This window comes from Protopterus annectens, chromosome 11.part0, assembly GCF_019279795.1.
Source record: "Protopterus annectens isolate FY-2018-M chromosome 11.part0, PAN1.0, whole genome shotgun sequence".
Taxonomy (NCBI): Eukaryota; Metazoa; Chordata; order Ceratodontiformes; family Protopteridae; genus Protopterus; species Protopterus annectens.
Window position 1 is genome coordinate 1,201,775,357 of NC_056745.1, and position 19,601 is coordinate 1,201,794,957.

Consider the following 19,601-nt stretch of genomic DNA (forward strand, 5'->3'; position numbering starts at 1 on the left):
AGGGCACTCTGTTACTCCATCCTCCTGTCTCAGAACCAATCATGCTCTGGGATCTAAATTTTGTTCTGCAAGCCCTTACTTCACCACCCTTTGAGCCTGCAGCTACCTGTAACTTAAAATTCTTGACCTGGAAAACTGCCTTTTTAATAGCCATCACATCAGCCAGATGCATTTCAGAAATTCAAGCTCTTTCTATCAAACCTCCATACTTGATCTTTCATAAGGACAGGGTTTCTTAGACTAAACCCTTCTTTTCTTCCTATAGTGGCATCCATATCTAATCTTAATCAATCTATTGAGTTGCCATTGTTTTTTCCCCATTTTTCAAACAAGGCAGAATTTAAATTTCATCAATTGGATGTACACAGACAGTTACGTTTCTATCTGCACAGAACCAAAGATCTCCGAAAATCTGATCAGTTGTTTGTCTCCTTTTCGGAAAACAGAATCGGGTCCCCTGTATTCAGAATCACCCTATCCAGATGGTTATCAAATTGCATCCCTTTCACTTATTCCTCAGGGGGTTAAAGACTTACCGTTTCCAGTCAAGGCTCACTCTACTCGGGCTGTATCCACATCTACAGCCTATCAGGCCAGATTGTCTATGGATGATATTTGTGCTGCAGCTACCTGGGCATCTCCTCACACCTTTGTTACTCATTACAAGCTGGATGTGGTATCTAGGGGCAGGTCTTCCTTTGGTTCCATAGTACTCAGGAGTATCTTCCTCTGAGCCTCCCAAGGATGTAGGTGCTGGGGACGCTGTCCCACGGGTAAGAATGTAGACGAGATTGGACTACATAACATCAAGAAGTTATGTACTCACCATAACGTTTGATGTATGTAGTCCATCTCGCCTCACATTCTTACTTACCCTCCCACCTTCCCCCTTCCTGGAGGATCTGGAGGTTAGGTCTGCTTTTTAGAGCTTCCTTCACCTTTAGTTTATTCCTCTTTACTTGGATGTTGTTATGCATGGGCTATGAGTGTGGTGTTCACAGCAAACTAGATCTGGGGATATGGAGCAGTGCAGCATGGGTTACCTTCTTAGCCCAGCCAATAGAAGACTTCAAGCTAGAAAAGTTTGGCCGGGTCGGAGCCGATATTCAGCTCCGAGCCCACGGGTAAGAATGTGAGGCGAGATGGACTACATACATCGAACGTTATGGTGAGTACATAACTTGTTTTCTCTTTATTTCCCCTACTTCTCCCTTCTCTGAATTTAGTTTCAGATTATTTTTTGTGATGTGGCAGTTGTCTGCATGTTTATTCTTTGTTCATAGCATTTTAGTCATAAAAAAATTTCTTTTTTATATACCACGTTGACCGTGAATGCAGGCATGACTGTCATAATCTGAAGTCTTTTCACTGCCATACTGGGCTAAATTGGCATTGGTAGTAGCATTTACACTAGACATACCCATATTTGTAAAAACTTTAGAAGCAATTAAAAGGCCTTTATCTAGTTAAACTGCAATAAATGGAAAAGGTCTGCCTTCTGGCTGGCTGATTGTAATGCTTTCCATTTTAAATTAACTGTTATACAGGTAGTAACCTACTTGGAAGTATTTGTTTCATGAAGGTTTGGCCTTTTTTAACAGTTAGTGTCCATGTTGCTATCATTTCCAAAATTCCACTTTGGCAGAGGTAGTCCACCAACAATCAAACCATAATATATGAATTTATTACTGACTGTTTTACATCTGTGTCAAGGATATGCTGCCACTGTTGGATTTGAGTGTTGTGACAGACATTTACTGCACTCTTGCATGCCATTGGCCATTTGCAGTCTAAAAAGGTATCCCACAAAACTGTAACTGCCATGGCAAGTGCAAGGATCTGAGTTACAGGCATTTTCTTCTGTTGAACCCTTTTGCTACAGTCCATAAAGACACAACTGTTTTGAAACCTAACCATTTCTGCATTTCATCTAGCTGATTTGTCTTCTACATCTTAACCATGGGAACAATAAGTGATGAAGAGAGTTGCAGAATTTACCAGCCAAGTACTCCTAGATTAGATCAAGAAATGTATAACTGTTTGCCATTGCCATGGCATAGAGGGATAAAGCCTTGACTGCACAGTGGACCTGGATGGAGAGATGAAATCAGCCCCAAAAAATGGAAAGGAAGGTTTTGTTTTGAACTGAAATCATCCCCAATGCTTGGCAGGTACCTTCACATGTTGGGCCCAATGTTGACTAAATCCCACCAAGGCAAAACTGATATATATTGACTGTCATATATATCATGAAAAAAAGGAAGAGCTTGGTGCACTCATCCCAGGATAAAAAAGAGCTAAGCCCTTGGCAAAGGCCCCAGAGCTAGTTGAAAGACTAGTGCAAAGTCCACCAAGAATGAGAGATCTTGCTACTGTGTTAGGCCCTTATCCAATAGATGATACAATGCATCTGAAATTCTCCAGGTGCAAGTAACACTAGGTAAGACTGCAGTCCATATTGTAGCTTGCTACAGATCCCCCACCATGCCCCAAGATTCTCACTACACCTTTCTAAACATACTGGAAAATATTAAGATACAACCAAACACCCTAAAACTGGGTGATTTCAACTACCCTGCCATTAACTGGGAAAACTACTCCGGTACCAACACCTTTTCCCAACAGTTATTGGAATTCATAAACTCCAATACCCTGGATCAACTAATCCATTGTCCCACCAGCGGCTACAATATCCTAGACCTGGCCATTACCAACATGGGAGATAGATGCTCCACACCAGTGTTCACCCTCTCATTGGTCAGGTCTGACCATAAGCAAATAACCCTTGACATCCACATCCCACCCCCACATCCCCAGTAAGGAAACCTCTGTAAAAACCTTCTTCAAAGCCAACTTCATACTACTCAAGTCAGAAGTGGCAAACTTCATGCAGACGGAATCTGAAAGTTCGACTGCTGAATCCTACACTAAGGCACTGTACGAGTACATCCACTCGTGCATGAATCATGCCATCCCAAATGGAACCAAGACGTTCTCCTCCAAAAAAAAGGAAGCCAATCTGGTGATCCACTGCCATAAACAAACTATACAACGTTAGGAAGAAACTGTTGCAGAAAAGAGGAAAATCCCAGAATGCAAAAAACTCCCTTACCAGCCTGAGTAAGAAGCTGAGATCCCTCATAAAATCCTCCAAAGCTAGTTACGATAATAAAATTGCCAAAGATTCCAAATACAACCACAAGGCATTCTATAGTTATGTCAAGAATATAAATGTCAATGCTCAGATCTGCTCTGAGCTACAACAGAATGGCATTAAATATACTGATCCCAAGGATATTGCCAATATCCTGGCAGATCGATTTAGTGCCAACTTCACCCCCTCTCTCACCCCCTAAAGAGCCCATCTCAGTACCAAAAGATTGCCAAATTCTGGTAATCATGGCCGCACAGGTGGAAACCGCACTCTCCAAAGCTAAGAATACAGCATCCATGGGACCAGATGACATCCTGGGCTGTGTGCTACATGAACTACAAAATGAACTGGCACCTCACCTAAGTGTCATGTTTAATCATAGCCTCACCTCAGACTTCATGCCCACTGAGTGGCGCACAGCTACAGTTATCCCACTCCACAAGGGGGGATCCACCTTGGATCCCGGGAACTACCGTCCCATTAGTCTGACGAGCCTGATCTGCAAGGGCATGGAACGCATTATCATGGAACTTATAAACAAAGACATTGGCAACTTTGAAACACTGGACCCCACGCAGTTTGGGTTCGTGAAGGGCCAATCTTGTCTCCAGAACCTGATTGACTTCTTCGAATCAGTCTCCAGAGCTGTGGACGAGGGTAAGGCTATCCACACAGCCTATCTGGACCTTGCCAAGACCTTCGACACCATCCCCCACTCTGGAATCATAGATAAACTTACTAAGCTGGGCATAAATCCCTACATCACTCGATGGGTTGCCAGCTGGCTTATTGACAGAACCCAGACTGTAAAAGTAGCTGACTCCAAATCCAGCTCCAGACAAGTGGAGTACCTCAGGGTTCAGTCCTGGGACCGCTCTTGTTTAGCAACTACTTCTCTGAAGTACAGGCCAACACTAAGGGACTGTGGCTAACAAAGTTCGCAGATGACTGCAAACTGGGAGCCATTATTGAATCTCCAAATGATGTGGATATTCTACAAAAGGGCTTTACAGAAACAGATGCCTGGTGCCGGAGCCATGGGCTCAAGCTTAATGCCAAGAAATGTATTAGTCATCCCCTTTGGGAAAAAAACATGTACCATTGAATTACCACATAGGTGGCAGTACTAAACACCGAAAGTGTGATAAGAGATTTAGGGACACAGGTGGACAGTAGTCTCACCTTCGATAACCACATTGCCACAACAGTCAGGAAATCCTTCTATGTGGCACACTTCATCACTAAGGGCTTTTCATCCAGAAAAAAGGAGGTCATTGTCCCACTGTACTCATCTCTCATTAGACCCATTGTAGAGTATAATGCCCCATTTGGTATGTGCCTCACAAGACATCTGCAACAGCTAGAAAGGCCACAGAAATACCTCACTAAAAGAATCACAGGCCTAAAGCAGATGCCATATGCTGACTGTCTAAAAAAACTCCAGCTATACTCTGTGGCATATCGTCTACTCAGAGGCGATCTCTGCTTAACATACAAGGCCATGTCAATCCCTGAGCTGTTGGACGTGCTCCACTTAAAGAAATCCCAATCCCTCAGAGCCACACGCTCCAGGGATCTAAACCTTATCATCACAATGAACAAAACATGCTGGAGGGATAGGTTTCTGACCCAGAGCCTCCCCATACTCTGGAATAGACTGCCCATACATGTCAAGCAGAGCACCTCATTGGCCCTCTTCAAAAGGAACCTTGATGATTGGATGGGAGATAGGAAATTCATCCCGGGGATCATGTCAGTCGCCCTGCTAGACAGGGGCCCAGAGAAGTAAATACTGTGGGAAAAAATTTCCAGGGAATTATTATGGCTAGGCTTGCATAGGCCTTAGGGCCGATAGCCTAGTACCAACCTATGAATCCCTCAGAGCCACATGCTCCAGGAATCTAAACCTTGTCATCACAATGAACAAAACATGCTTGAGGGATAGGTTCCTGACCCAGAGACTCCCCATACTCTGGAATAGACTGCCCATACTTGTCAAGCAGAGCACCTCCTTGGCCCTATTCAAAAGGAACCTTGACGATTGGATGGGAGATGGGAAATTCACCCTGGGGATCATGTCAGTCGCCATGCTAGACAGGGGTCCAGAGAAGTAAATATTGTGGGAAGAAATATCCAGGGAATTGTTATGGCTAGGCTTGTATAGGCCTAGGGCCGATAGCCTAGTACCAGCCTATGAACCTATGACCTAAGCGGCCCCTCTGTGACAATAAAAAAAACAGTAGTCAGCAAAAGAGTTGGAAAAAAAATTGACCAGCCAAACAAGATGCCTGGAAATAGAGAAATTAACACTTGAAGACAAAAAAGAAATTATTTTGTTTGTTCTGTCCAGCTAACCCAGTGGTCACAAAAAGGAGATACACTGCAAGAGCAAAAGAAAAATGCCGAAGAGAAAATCATTGAAATAGGAAAAATGGCAAACATCACATATGCTAATTTAAGGTCATTTCTGTACCCAAATAAAAACAAGCCAAAATATAGACAAAAAAACTGAGTGAGTTGGAAAAGGAAGCCAAAAATTAAATACTAAGAAAGAAAAAAAGTCCACAGGTATTTGCAACATTAAGGAATGGTCCTGAAAGAAGTAAGATTTAATATGATGCAGTTTATACCCAGAAGAGAAATCAGTGTTAACTAATAATTGTAAAACAAAGTCAAAAATATTTGAAAATACATATAGACAGAGGCACCCATACATGGTAAATGTTACAAAAAAGAATAGTAGCACAGAAGATTTATGTAGTGACAAGTAAGCAGTTTGATACAGATATGGAGGAAATTAAAAATGAAGTGATAGGTTGGTTATAAAGTGGAGTATTTGAATAAGTATTCCCTGATGCAAAGGCACTGCGGTGGTGGTGCTGCGGTAGCGTTGTCGCCTCACAGTTAGACGTTGCCCGTTCGATTCTCAGTTAGAGCGTCTTCTGTGTGGCGACATGCGTGAATGGGCGTTCCTTCGCTGAAGGTTGTGCGTTAGGCCCAGCAAGCCAGTATGTAAAAATCTACTGCCAGTCATTAGCGGACCGGAGTTCCGCTGTGGCGACCCCAAACCGGGAAAAGCCAAAAGATACAAACAAATATTCCCTGATGCAAAGGCCACTTCAGAATGGTGGTTTATTAAAACAGGTGCAGCTTGAAGAAGTGACAGAGGAAGTAGAGCAGTACAGTAATAGAGAAAATCACTTGTTAGTTCAGTTAAATGTTGAAAGCAATAAAGATGTTCCACAAAATAAAATGTCACAGTCATTTCAAAATCAAGATATTTCCACACCGAAGCAGAAAGAGCAGGAAACACAAACCACAGAAGAAACTCTGTCAGAAGAAAATAATTTAAGAGAAGATGTAATGGATTTGATACAAATCAAGATATATTTTAATATGAGAGAGAGACGCTGTCAAAAGTAAATAAGACAGATTGTCAAAAATTAATAAGCCAAATTTATAAAGTAATTTCTAAATATAAAGAGAGATGCACATGATATAACAGAAATTAACAGAATACATTATTGTGCAGTGAAACTAATAACAGGCAAGGTATTAACAAGAAAGCATAAGTTAAAGGAAAATAAAGGGGCAAATAAATCACCACCATGGAAGCACCAACAAGAAACATTTGTGAAATAGTCAAGAAAACATATCTCTTTATTGAAAAAATACAGAAATAGAAATCCATCAAAAAATTATTTGAAAAGTGAATTTTCTAAAGCAAAAATGCAGCATCAAAACAGATCCGGATTTGAGTTATACTTGTCTGTAACAATAATTTGAAAGCCTGTGCGTTGGCTGAAAAACTTGAGATACACTCAGAAATGTAAAGAAAGGGTACAAAACTAACAGTTTAGGGATGGCCCAAAGAAATTCTACAGGGAGCTAGAAAAGAAAACGGCAATAGTTGAGATACGCCAAGAACAGAGAAAATTAATGGAGAAATATCTGTGAGGACCCAGCTGAACACAATAAGAGACTGAGTGGATAAAGAAGTAAAAGAACTGCTAATGGACTGAGATATAGAAGATGTGGATTGGAATACTGTAACTCGTACTGACATAGAGAGAAAGTTAAGAAAGGTTCCCAACTGGAAAATGTAAGGTCCAGATGCTGTACCTATCTTTTGGTTAAAGGTATTGCCATCTGTGCACTGTGATTTAGCGTTGAGTAAAAGCTATTCATATGTACGCCCTGAAGTGACACTGGTTTGGCTAACAATGGAGAAAACCATACTCATACTTAAAAGTGAACCTGCAGATCACCGTAAGAATTGTTGACCAATAACTTGTCTTCCAATAACATATAAGTTATATACAGGAATTAATGCAAATAGAGTATACAGCCATGTCGATAAAAATTCAATCATGGCCATAGAACAGAAGGAGAATAAAACAGATTCTTATGGAACAATCAATCATCTTTTGTTAAACAAAGCCATAATGGAGACCTGTAAAGGGAACAGGAATCTCAGTATGGCATGGATAGATTACGAAAAAGCATTTGATAGTATTCCTTACTCCTGGATTATATAAATGATTACAAATGCACAAGATTCATCACACACTGGTAGGTTTTACTGCATTTACTATGAAAAAATGGCAAACTACTTTGCAGCTGAACCACAAAAAAAGGACAAATTGCTATCCAGGGTGTGAAAATCTATCATGGAATATTTCAGGGTGATTCTTTATCACCATTACTGTTTCATCTTGCTCTCGATCTGTTAAGCTGTTTACTTAGCAGCCTAGGTTACGGATTCAATCTGACTCCAAGAAAATTATCAAGGAAAAAGATATCTTGTCTACTTTTTTGTGGATGACCTAAAACTGTGTAGTTCATCAGATTAACACACCTAAAAGAGTAGCTAAAGGTTATTAAAACCTTCTCAGATGACCCAATAAGGACATTTGGTCTTGACAAATGTACGAACGCAACATCTGAAAGAGAAGAAAATGTAAAACATGAGAGAGAATGTGATATAAAAGATTTGGAATAAGGAGTGTACAGATATCTTGGAATAGATGAAGGGCAGCAATACAGCAAGAAAAAATGAGAACAAAACTCAGAAATATTTTAAAAGACTAAAAGTAATGCTGGAAACTACTTTGGCACATAGGAATAAGGTTCAAGCTATAAATTAACTTCCTTTTTAACTTGTAATTTTAAGGTGATTGGCTACATATAGAGCTGGGTAGACGTGACAGAAAAACAAGAAATTTGCTCAATGCCCATCAAATGAAATACAAGAACCAATGACGACTATTTGTCTGTTGGTCTGAAGGAGGCATGGATCTCCTTGAAATCGACTATACAGTTGAGTCGGTGATTGGGATTGTATATGTATTTATTGACATTGCCAGCTCCAAACAAATTGAAAGTTGTAAAACATGAACAAAGTAAGTCTAAGATATAACCTCTTTGCATAGGTTAGCAAAAACTTTAGGAAAAAAGCAGGCAGAGAAATCCAATCAAATGGATAAAAAACAGATGGCAACAGAAAGTGCAAAAAAGCAAAAGAAAGAATAAAAAAAACAAGAACCATCAAAAAGAAAAGATGAATGGAAAGGTAAAATTATAGCAAGAAGTAAGAGATTTGCTGGAACACCCGCATGTTGACCAAGAGTTGTCATGCAAATGTCTTAGATGGGGGTGAATTTAAACCAAAAGAAGAAAGAGATAATATTGGCAGTCTGAGATAGTGGATCATGTACTAGATGGTGCATAAAACCCATTGAAAAGGTAAGAGATACAGACAAATGCAGGTTATGTGGTACAGAACTAGAAACAGTTATACATCTTGTTGCAGTGTGTGATACACTCATGGCTGAAGGTTTGTATATAGAAAGACATAAAGTGGCAAGGTTGTTACACTGGAAACTAAACATTACAACACAGAGGCAGCTAAGGGACATTGGAAACATAAACTGCAAAGGATTGTTGAAAATGATGAAGTAATAATTTGGTGGATCACATCACACCAGCAGCTAAGGTAGAAGCAAACAGACCGGATATTGTAGTTCAAGAGAAAAAGACAAGAAGTTGCTTTATTATTGAAATTACTACATTCTGTGACTACAGTGTCTTATGGACTGAAAGATATAAATTTGTTAAATATCAGGATTTGCCAGCAAAGCAATGTGGAGTAAGAATATACAGATAGTTCCAGTTGTAGTAAGAACAACTAGGCTAATTAAAAAAAAAAAAAGAGTCTTCAAACATACCTAATTATGCTGCCGGTAAAAATAACCCCTTATTTACTGCAAAAAGAGGCAATTCAGGATACGTCGTTGATGCTGAGAAAAGCACTCATATTGAATGTCAAAGACCAAAGCAAAACTGATTTCATGAACTTTACTTAAGCCCCGACTTAGGAATGGGGTCCATTTATGTTAAGGTATGCAAAAACCTAAGCATTTGGGGAAATTAAATTTAGACAAGTTAGTTTGGATATCAGCTTTGAATTCTGTATGAGCTATTTAGGAAGGGTGGGGAGTGAGTGGCCAGAGCTGTCATTCAGCAGCTCTGACTCACCATAAGGCTGACACTTAAGAGCACTAGGTGTTTGAGCCTGCTAACCCTTGATCTCACACTTGTAGCCAAGAAGAAACTCTGTGTATAGACGCATGCTTTCAGCAATGGCAGGGTATGGAGAATCAACTGAAGAGGGAGATGTTCGCTCCCCCAGGATGAGCAAGTTGACTCTCTCTCTCTCTCTCTCTCTGCAATGCTACTGTCAATAAAGAATAATTATATAATTATGTGGATTAATAGACAGGAACAAATGGGCTGTAGGCACTCCCTTAGCTTGGGAGTGCCCCCGCTGCTTCACTTGGAACGTGAGCTAACTGGATGCTGGTCGTACCTCTAAACCTCTTAGTGCAAAAAATCTGGACAGAGCCAAAAATAATGGGGGCAAAGGCCCAATAATAGGGACAGATTTTAAAGTATTGCATGTGCAAACGTAGAAAGTTGATAAAATAACAAGTTTTGCATTAACATGCCATTTTCTGAAGGATATGAATCGTGCAATTCAAATGCCTGTCATTATGTAGTGACTTCAGTCCTCAGTGATTTGCCAGAAGAAAAAAATAAATTTTATGAGGAATGGACCAAAAATGTGAGGCAAAAATCTGGACAATTGAGAGGTATGATGCTGGTAGTGGAGCCATTGAACCATGTTGTGAGGGATCAACAAGAAATGTATAATTGTTATCTGATAATGGGATTCTTCTTCAGTAGTTTTTACTCTTGGTGGTACTTCACATTCATTATCTAGTTCAGCTGTTTTTCCAATTATTTCTTCTAATCAAGGGTGTGCTCACCTCGTACTGGTCTACTCACCAGACTTGCAGAGCATGCTCAGTCCTTGCACTCACCCCATTTCAGTTCTTTTTTTATCCTGTTTCACAGTTCAGATTTTGATTCTGATTTTCAGAATGGAAATAACTCCTGCTTCCATTGCTTAAGAAACACAAACCTTCAAAATGTTTGCATATTCACTGCAGCATCAACCAAAGCTAATAAACCAGTATTGCCTTGTATTTGGTGGGGAAAGTGCATGTTGTGAAATGTGTGCGTCAGTATCAGCATTATAACCTGATTTACCCATAGATGCAAGATTATGACACTTCAGCCCTACCTTACTTCTGGTAAGATGGTAGTGATTGTGTACCCAGCACAGGGTTGTCAGGATTTTGAGCAATTACTTTTTTGCCACTCAGATCAGTAATTAAATTAGTGCTTTGTCACATTTACATTTTATAGCGTCTTGTTCCATCCTAAAGCATAATTTTTCTATTAAGACCAATTTCCCTGCGATATTTATTAATGTTGAATGTAACTTCTGCTTACATTCTTTCAAACTGTCAAATTCTCAAAATACATGTTCCCATGCTCCTTTCTCTTGTGTTTCACATCTCCAATACCATTTAGCATATAAAAATACCAATCTAAGCATTTACACTCTAGAAACCTGAATTTCTGGGACTTTGTAGCATGTCTAGGAGCTAAACATATTTTTGTCCACTCCTGTTTTGTAGAATATATATATATAGATATATATATATATATATATATATATATATATGTGTGTATATATATATATATATATATATATATATATATATATATATATATATATATATATATATTTTTTTTTTTTTGTCCGCTCCTGTTTTGTAGAATATATATATATATATATATATATATATATATATATGGATCTACTTCAGTAGATTGAACTTTTACTAGTTCGAACCACATATGGCCGAGACCATATGTTCGAACTCGAAAAAGTTTGAACACTGACGTAAAACCACATAAAAACACAAAACTAAACATCTATAGCAGGGGGAGGCTATGCCCCCCTGCACCATCCCACACCCCCCTTAGTTAAATATACCAACTCTGAGCTTGCACTGCATTGTGGAAATGGGAAATCTTCCTTTTCCGCTCTCTACGGAGATCTCCATTCAGTCAGATCGGACTTTTAAAAGTTCGAACATATGGTCTCAGCCATATGTGTTTCGAACTTATAAACTTTTGATCTACTGAAGCGGTCCCATATATATATATATATATATATATATATATATATATATATATACACACACACACACACACACACACACACACACACACACACACACACACACACACACACACACACACACACACAGTCTTCCCTTAGTTTGTCTCCCTGATCATCTTTTCATTTTGTTATGGCTTCATAACCGTACTAAACAATTTCATTTTAATAGATGATGATTCTTGACCTGTATTAAAAAGTTTACTTGGCCACTTTATTTCCCAGCTGCTTTCTTTATACCTGCTTTCATTCAGTCTGTAAACCCAAAATTAAACATCGTGTCTGTTTCTTGTATACCAAAGGTTTGCTTTGCCCCCCCCCCCCCCAAGTCACTTGCATTAACACCAAACCTATTTGTTCCCAATGTCTGGGATTTTTTGTCTTGGAAGTTACTGTTTCCCAGTCTTATACTTTTTCTTATCTTATACTCTGTCAGAAATTATATCCTCTATTCCCTCACTTTGTTCAAGTTTAGAAACTTTCCATCGAGTACCAATATACCTCAATTTCTCTGTTCCTGGTATGCCATATGTCCCAAGATTTCAGTTTGGCCACTGGTCCTTGTGTTTTCCCTTCTGAAATATGTCACCGTTGCTTTCCATTTCGGTTTGTATGTATTGTCCTGTATCAAGTATATAATCTTGATTACATGGTGCCATAAAGTATCCCTTCAAATCTGTCAATACAAGTCCTCTTTGTTCTTCTGGCATTACAAGCTTGTCTTGTACCCGTGGTTTATTTTATGCATTTAAAATCTTTTATTTTCATAGTCATTCTATCCCAGATTTCTTCACCCATTTGAAAGGAGTAAGCTTGCCCCAAGCAAGCTAAGGGTATTAAAAACGTGTTTGTCACATTCATTTAGGAAGTCCATTGTCAACATTTTCCATTTTCTTCTCTTCCCAATAATTTTCTGAGTTGTTTCCTCCCACATTTCAACAGCTACATGCTTTATACCCAAGTATTTATTTTTCTTGTGTCCTCAAAGGAAGGGATATGTTTGTACTATATCAAAAGCTAGTGTGTAGTTTAATGCAGTGGCTTTAGTTTTGCTTCATTTACATTATATCCAGCCAAGTTATTAAATCTGTTTATTTTTCTGAATATTATCTTTATATCTTGTTCAAGTTTTGTGATGTAGAGAACTATGTCATCAGCAAAAAATGCTATTTTGTGATTGCATCTTGGTGTCTAATCTCTGTAGCCAGGGGTTCCATATGCATCATATATGTCAGTGGGGCCAATGAACACCCCTGCCTTGTCCTATGTATTTAACCTTGTCTGGTAAAATTATCCAACATTTTGCAATAGCTTCCGCTCCTCTATATTCAAGATTAATTTAATCCATTTCTACTGGAAACCAAATGCCTCAAGTGCTTTACTCAAAAAGTTCCAACAGACTCTGTCAAATGTTTTTCTTTGTCTTTCCCAATAGTGTTAGTTTATTTCATGTCTACAGCATCCTTTTGTAACAAGTGTTCTATTGATGTTATCAAATGTTTGTCTGCCCTCCACAGAGCCACGTTGATCCATACTTGTCATCCCTATAATTATTTTTTGTTAATCTTTTTGCTAGTACTTTAATAAATACTTTCTAGTCATGGTTTCAAATTGAAATAGGTCTGTATGAGACCATATTTAATGGAGCATATTCCAGGGGAAATTTTTATGTGGGGTGGGTGGAATGGTGGGTTCAGGAATCTTGTCTGGTCAGGGTCTTCGAATGTATGTCACCCTGCTGATGAAATTGTTTGCCACATTGGAGAAATGTGATTCTCCCCTTGTTCTGCTTGGCTTTGTAGACCAAGGAGGATTACATGCCAGGGAAAAATTCTATATGTTCCACTCTTCCTTCTAGTTTTGCAGCTTATTGCAGAGTTCATAGAGTAAAGACCAACATTCATCTTCAGTGAACTGTGGTGTCTAAGAAAGGGTATAGTTTCAGGTTTTGAAGACCTTAACGGTATAAAAAAACTATCTTAGTACAAGCTAAGAAATCCCTCTTATTTGGGGTAACAGGTAGCCTATCCATCAGGACATGCCTCCTCTTTAGCTCCTTTTTCCTTAGTGGATCTTCCAAAAGGGTTTTGTGGTATTGAAAACTGCTAGAAAGCTTTCTGTTCATCAGATGTCTTCTACTAAGTGAAAGTAACATCCTAATCATAATTGATAAAATACTTGACTACATGAACAAACTTGTAGCTCAGTGCATTGTAAATATTCTATATTACTTTTACCTGTATTACGTGGTTGACTATTCCATGTACTGTTTTACAGTATTCTTGCAGATGGTAGTCTGTGCATTTGGCACATGTAATTAAGGAGCTGTTAATGAGCTGTTTACTGTGGTCCACTGGTCTACGGTTTTATTTCCTCAGCCTCCATTGCCTAATTATTGTTTCCTGTTTCCCTTTGTATGTCTGCACACTTTAATGTACTGTACAGCTTTTTCTGATGTCTATACAATTTTGGATACTCAACATACGTAACTTGTTACTTCTAATTTTGCCTGTTGACCAGGATCATGCCAGAAAATGGTCTTTGAACGAACCCACCTACCCTGTTAACATATGTAGGAATAAGTAAAAGGTTATCCATTTGGGTGAAGAAGTAGCTTGTGCTGCCATGTTGGTTAGGCTGCTGATGATCCTTGCATATCTCCAACACCTGTATGCCTTGATGATATCAGGTCTTCCATGGTCCAGATACATATTTCGGATATTTTTGCACATCATGACTTTATTGAGCAATCAGCTTTTGCCTGGCACTGACCCTTTAAACAGTTTCTTCATCTTTACCAGCATTTGAAATACCCTTCTCCTTCTTGAAACTTTAACTTCATTAATAAGATGTTTGCCTCACTCCCATTCATACTGGATGTTTCAGCTTTGAATGTAATCTTTTAGAAGACACTTGGTGTCTATCACATCTGCTAACAGGATCTCACCCTTAGCTGTTGGGAATCTTATTTGGCCTTTCACAATTGCTAGGTATCCATATGAGTAATGCACATTTTGCCTTGAAGTGGTATCAGGATTGTCTTTAAACCAGTCCAATTGATTCCCTGTTTGCTTGGCAAGTGGAGAAACCAGGAAAGAGAGAGCCCCCTCTATACCTTGGACTGTGCCAGAACAAATAGTTATCTTAAGTGATACATGAAAAAAGAACAGTTGTTCATCCCAGGGACACCGAAACCAGGACTTGCATTGGCTAAGCCCTTTCTAAGTGCATTGCTGACGCCACCTTTTTGCCATCTGACAACTAATTGCCCATTGTAAAATATTATCCGTGGCCGTACCATCAGGTATGTGGTTGCTTACATTACTTTCTTCAGAAATGTCTCTTTCCGGGGACATTTGTGCAGCAGCCATTTGGTCATCAGTTCACACCTTCACCAAGCATTATTGCTTGTACTGTACTTCTAGCAGCTGGGTCACCTTTGGTACCATGGTCCTTTTCATCTCTGTGCTCTGAGCCCTTGCTTTAGAACTGTTGGTTGTGGGCACCTGGGAGACTTTGGATTCACTGCTTAGGATTCTCCCCATCACTTACTCACTGCAGACTCCTCATGTTAGAAATAAAATATTCATAATCAGCATTTCAGTTTATCTTTAAATAGAATTTCTTCATTGGGTACTTACTACCCTACTGTCTACTCTCCTGAAGGCCTAGATGGATTGCTCTGTAAATCAGACAAGTATCGTTTTCTGGTTTTGCACATTGTACTAGTTCAGTTGTTGAGAGTTGACTTGAGTAGTGTAGAAGCTGAACATGTTCGTTGTAACCTTGATGTGTTATGCTAAGATATGTTTTGGCAGGAGGCACATATGCATGCGCAGCCCCACCCCTCTGCACACACAGACACATGGGCGTGCGCTCACACACACACACACACACACACACACACACACACACACATGTATGAATAATTAAAAATAAGCTGGGAATGCCATGAGAGAAAATCACTAGAGGCTGCCTACTGCCAAGGACATTTTTGTAGATCATTTGTGAGAGTATTTGCCAGAAACCGGGGCATATTCAGCAAGAAATGTGTTGCGCCAGGCTTTAGGAATCTTCTAAGTGTTATTTGACATTTGAAAAAAAGCTGTAGGCTTAGAAAATATTGAGAATGCCAGACAAACCTTTATGGTGCAAGAAAGATTTTCAGTAAATTTTATTTATTTTTTTTTTTTTTCTTTTCAGAAAATACCAGAAGATTTTAATGTTTTTCATTTAATTCAGGAAATGAGGACCCAGAGGCATTCTGCAGTACAGACAAAGGTAAATAACCCCCTTAGCATTTTTCTTGAATTGGTATTTAATAAAATTGTTTGGGAATTTTTTAAATGTTGCTCCACAAAAAAGTTAAAATAAAGTTACTGTAACTAGTAAGAACTCCATTCATATCAATCAAATGTTTCTTTGATGATCCTCATAAGCAGATGCTAAAACTGAATCCCCACCTTTCCTGACCAGTCTGGATGCAGACAGTGAGATGTTTGTGTTGGCTGCTTCTGCTTTTCAGGTGTCAAAGGAGGTATCTTTGTCATCTTGGCTGAATGTCTGTAACTACTGTTTACCCATGTTGTACCTCCATTAGAGAGAAAAAGAGAAGTCCCAGAGCCTGGGACCTAGGCATCAGTGCCTCCTCTGATGCCCACTTTAGGATTTGATTGTAGAAAGTTTGCAGAGGGGCATGTTGCTTTATTTTGCTTTTTTTTTATTGTTCTTAAGTGTTAATTGCATTTATTCTGCTGCATTTATTACTGCTTGTTAATAGCATGATTAAATTGTAACTGTTATTCTAGACCTCTTAGTTTTGGTTTAAGCACTTGGGCTTCATGCCAGTTGTTTTACATTAAAAAGGTTTGTAGTCCACACACGTGTGGCAGGAGAGGTAGCTTACAGCCTTCTAAGTTGGGAATTGCTGTTTGAAGGCTTAGTGCGCTGTTATTCTAAATGTGTCTTAGATGTTCATCGTATTTCACTGTTGCAGTCATTACACTTGGGTTATCCTGCTGGCAGGCTACCAGCAGTCGGCCTGAATTCCAAAGTCTTGGTTCGGCGTCGGTTGCTGTCGCCTCTTCCCTGACGTCAGTGCACCAGGGGTATAAAAGATGCAGCCGACGCCATTTTCTTCAGTCTTTCTTACCGCACAGTGCCCGAAGCAAAAACAGTTCGCAAGTGCCAGTCGGCCGACTCCTGAGATTTTCAAAATCGAATTTCAGATCCAAAGTCTTCATTAAAGCTAAATACCCCATTGGGGAAACTTTTTTTCTTGCTCCAGACCGATGTCAGAAAAAGTTAACAATTGTATTTCTTGTGGGAAGCAAATACCTCATAAGGATTTTCATTCTTACTGTATTCCTTGCCTAGGCCTTGATCACAACGTTGCTAGCTGTCGGTTTTGCGTTAGATTTAACCAATGCACTATTAAGCGTCGGTACGATTTTGCCTTTCATTACTTTGGCCGAAGATTCAATTATATAATGTCGTCGGAACAACCGACGACCGGAGTTTATAAAAAGCGCAAGGAAAAGGAAAAGGACAGGCATCCGAGGTCCAAAACCGATGACGAGGCTTCCGCTAAGCCAGTCGCCGGTTCTCAGTGAGGCGCTTTCGCAGCCCCTGACGCCCGCTACCTCAGAGCCACAGGCCGCTGTCGATTCCCACGTGGAGCCAGCTAGGCCTCTGGATACTCAAGGTATTGGACACTCAGAAAATATTCCCTCAGATGGGTCCGGAGCCGCTGAGCAGGCATCGGCTTCTGAGGGTGTTTGCAGACCTACATAGTTATATGTAAAGCCTACCTCAGCTTCCAAAGCAAAGACTAAAGCAGCTCTAAAGACAAAGAAACAAGTACAGCATTCTCCTGGACAGACTTCCATGCCTAAAAAACAGATGCTCAAAATGGCCGAAGACCTAATTACCTTGATCAGGGGTTCCCATCCCCCTCCTGATAAGAGGCCTAGGGAAGAGACAGAATATGAATCTTCAGATCAGGTTTCCATTTCCTCTGACTCCTCTCAGCAGGAATACTCTCTTCCTCCCTATGAGGATACTGTTGCTGAAGAATCTATTCCTTCAGCCTCTCCTCCTGAGGATTTTTTTTTTTTTTGGGGAAACCCTGCATACCATGAGGGAGCACTTCCACTGGGAGAGCCAAGACTACTCAGAATCAAAGAAAAGGCTTAGAGATTTTTTTTACTACCTCAGCACAGGCCACTTGCTATTCCCCCTGTGTTAGACATTGTAGATGATGTATTTTCAGAGTCCGCCCTTTTTCCTGACTCTTCACCCCCTGCCCCTGTAAAACCAGACAGATACTACAGGGTTCCAGACTCCCATAAATGTCTTTATAAAAACCCTGCTGCTAATCCAGAAACTATTTCTCAGGGTCCCAAACGGGTCAAGGCTTCTACTGCAAAAAACCCTATCCCCTCTGACAGGCATTCTAGGGCACTAGACAGATGGGGGGAAAAAAAGTTTACACTTCTGCTACTTTGGCTGTGAGGGGTTTAAATTGTCAATTTCATATGCTTAAATATCAGCAATACTTAACGTCACTGGTAAAACAGAAAATGTTGGCAAATTCTGATTGTGCAGAAAATAAGGAAATGCAGGATTTATTGCATGCAACTGAACAAGTGGGAAAGCATACATTGCAATGTGGTTGTGATTCTCTAGAGGCCTCTTGCAGGGCCGGAGTTACGGGTTCTGTCATTAGGAGGCATGCTTGGTTAAAGGAACAGATTCTGCTTGATCGTGTTAAGGTAAAACTACTAGATGCTCCATTACAGCATGATACTTTATTTGGTGTTAAAGCAGAGGAGGTGTTGAAGAAAATGGAGGACAAAGCGAAATCTATGCAAACAGTAAAGGATTTCTTACAGGTACAGCTCCCCCAGATTTAGCAGGAACTGGCCTACAAAGAAATTGGTCCTTTCCAGTGTCAGACAGACCACAAAGAGGCAGATACAGACACCCTAGAGGCAGATCCCAGCCCCAGGACTCATACAGGCCTAAACAGTGGGGCGCTTCTGCCTCCAAAAGCGGAGAAGACAAATCACAGCCATACAGGAAACAGTACCAATGACTTCCCTCTGCCAACACCAAGCACTTATCTTTTGGCAGCCCTCTTAGGGGGAAAACTAGCACTTTTTTCTCAAAACTGGCACATGATCACCCAGGACAAATGGGTTTTGAATATAGTGCCCCAGGGCTACAGGTTCCACTTTCACACCCTGCCAAGGGCAAAAGGTATGCCAGACCTGTCACACAATCAATGGGCAGAGGCACAAAAACAAATTTCATCCCTCATGGACATGAGGGCCATTCAGCGAGTACTACAGCAAGGGCAGGGACAAGGATTTTACTCAAGACTTTTCTTAGTACCCCGAAAGGACAAAGCCTGGAGACCAATACTGGACCTTTCTATTCTAAATACATTTCTAGACGTTCCAAAATTCAAAATGTTGACTTTGCAGCAGCTTCTGCCCATGCTGGGCAAGAAGGCTTGGCTTGTAACTTTGGACCTAAAAGAGGCATACCTGCATGTACCAATCAGACAGTCTTGCAGAAGATACCTCAGATTCATAGCTGGCTCAATGCACTACCAATTCGCTGCACTGCTCTTTGGCTTATCTACTGTGCCCAGGGTCGTCACAAAATGCCTGGCACCAGTAATTGCGTATTGCAGAAAGAGGAATTCAAATATATCCTTACTTAGACGATTGCCTTATTCAAGCAGAGAACAAGGACATTCTATTAGAGCACCTGGCGTTTGTAAAAAGATTATTGATTTGCCTAGAGTACACAGTAAATGAAAAGAAATCAAAATTAATACCCTCTTGA

The 19,601-nt window shown here is 40.0% G+C and overlaps 1 protein-coding gene across 1 annotated transcript in view; it reads left to right on the top strand.

The window, feature by feature from the left end:
- The window catches only part of PTPN12 (protein tyrosine phosphatase non-receptor type 12), a 3,019,581-nt gene that overhangs the window by 1,157,048 nt on the left and 1,842,932 nt on the right, over positions 1 to 19,601 (top strand). The window contains exon 10 of the mRNA XM_044088562.1: positions 15,951 to 16,028. Within this exon, the coding sequence (XP_043944497.1) occupies positions 15,951 to 16,028 (78 nt within the window). The remainder of the gene's footprint in view (positions 1 to 15,950; positions 16,029 to 19,601) is intronic.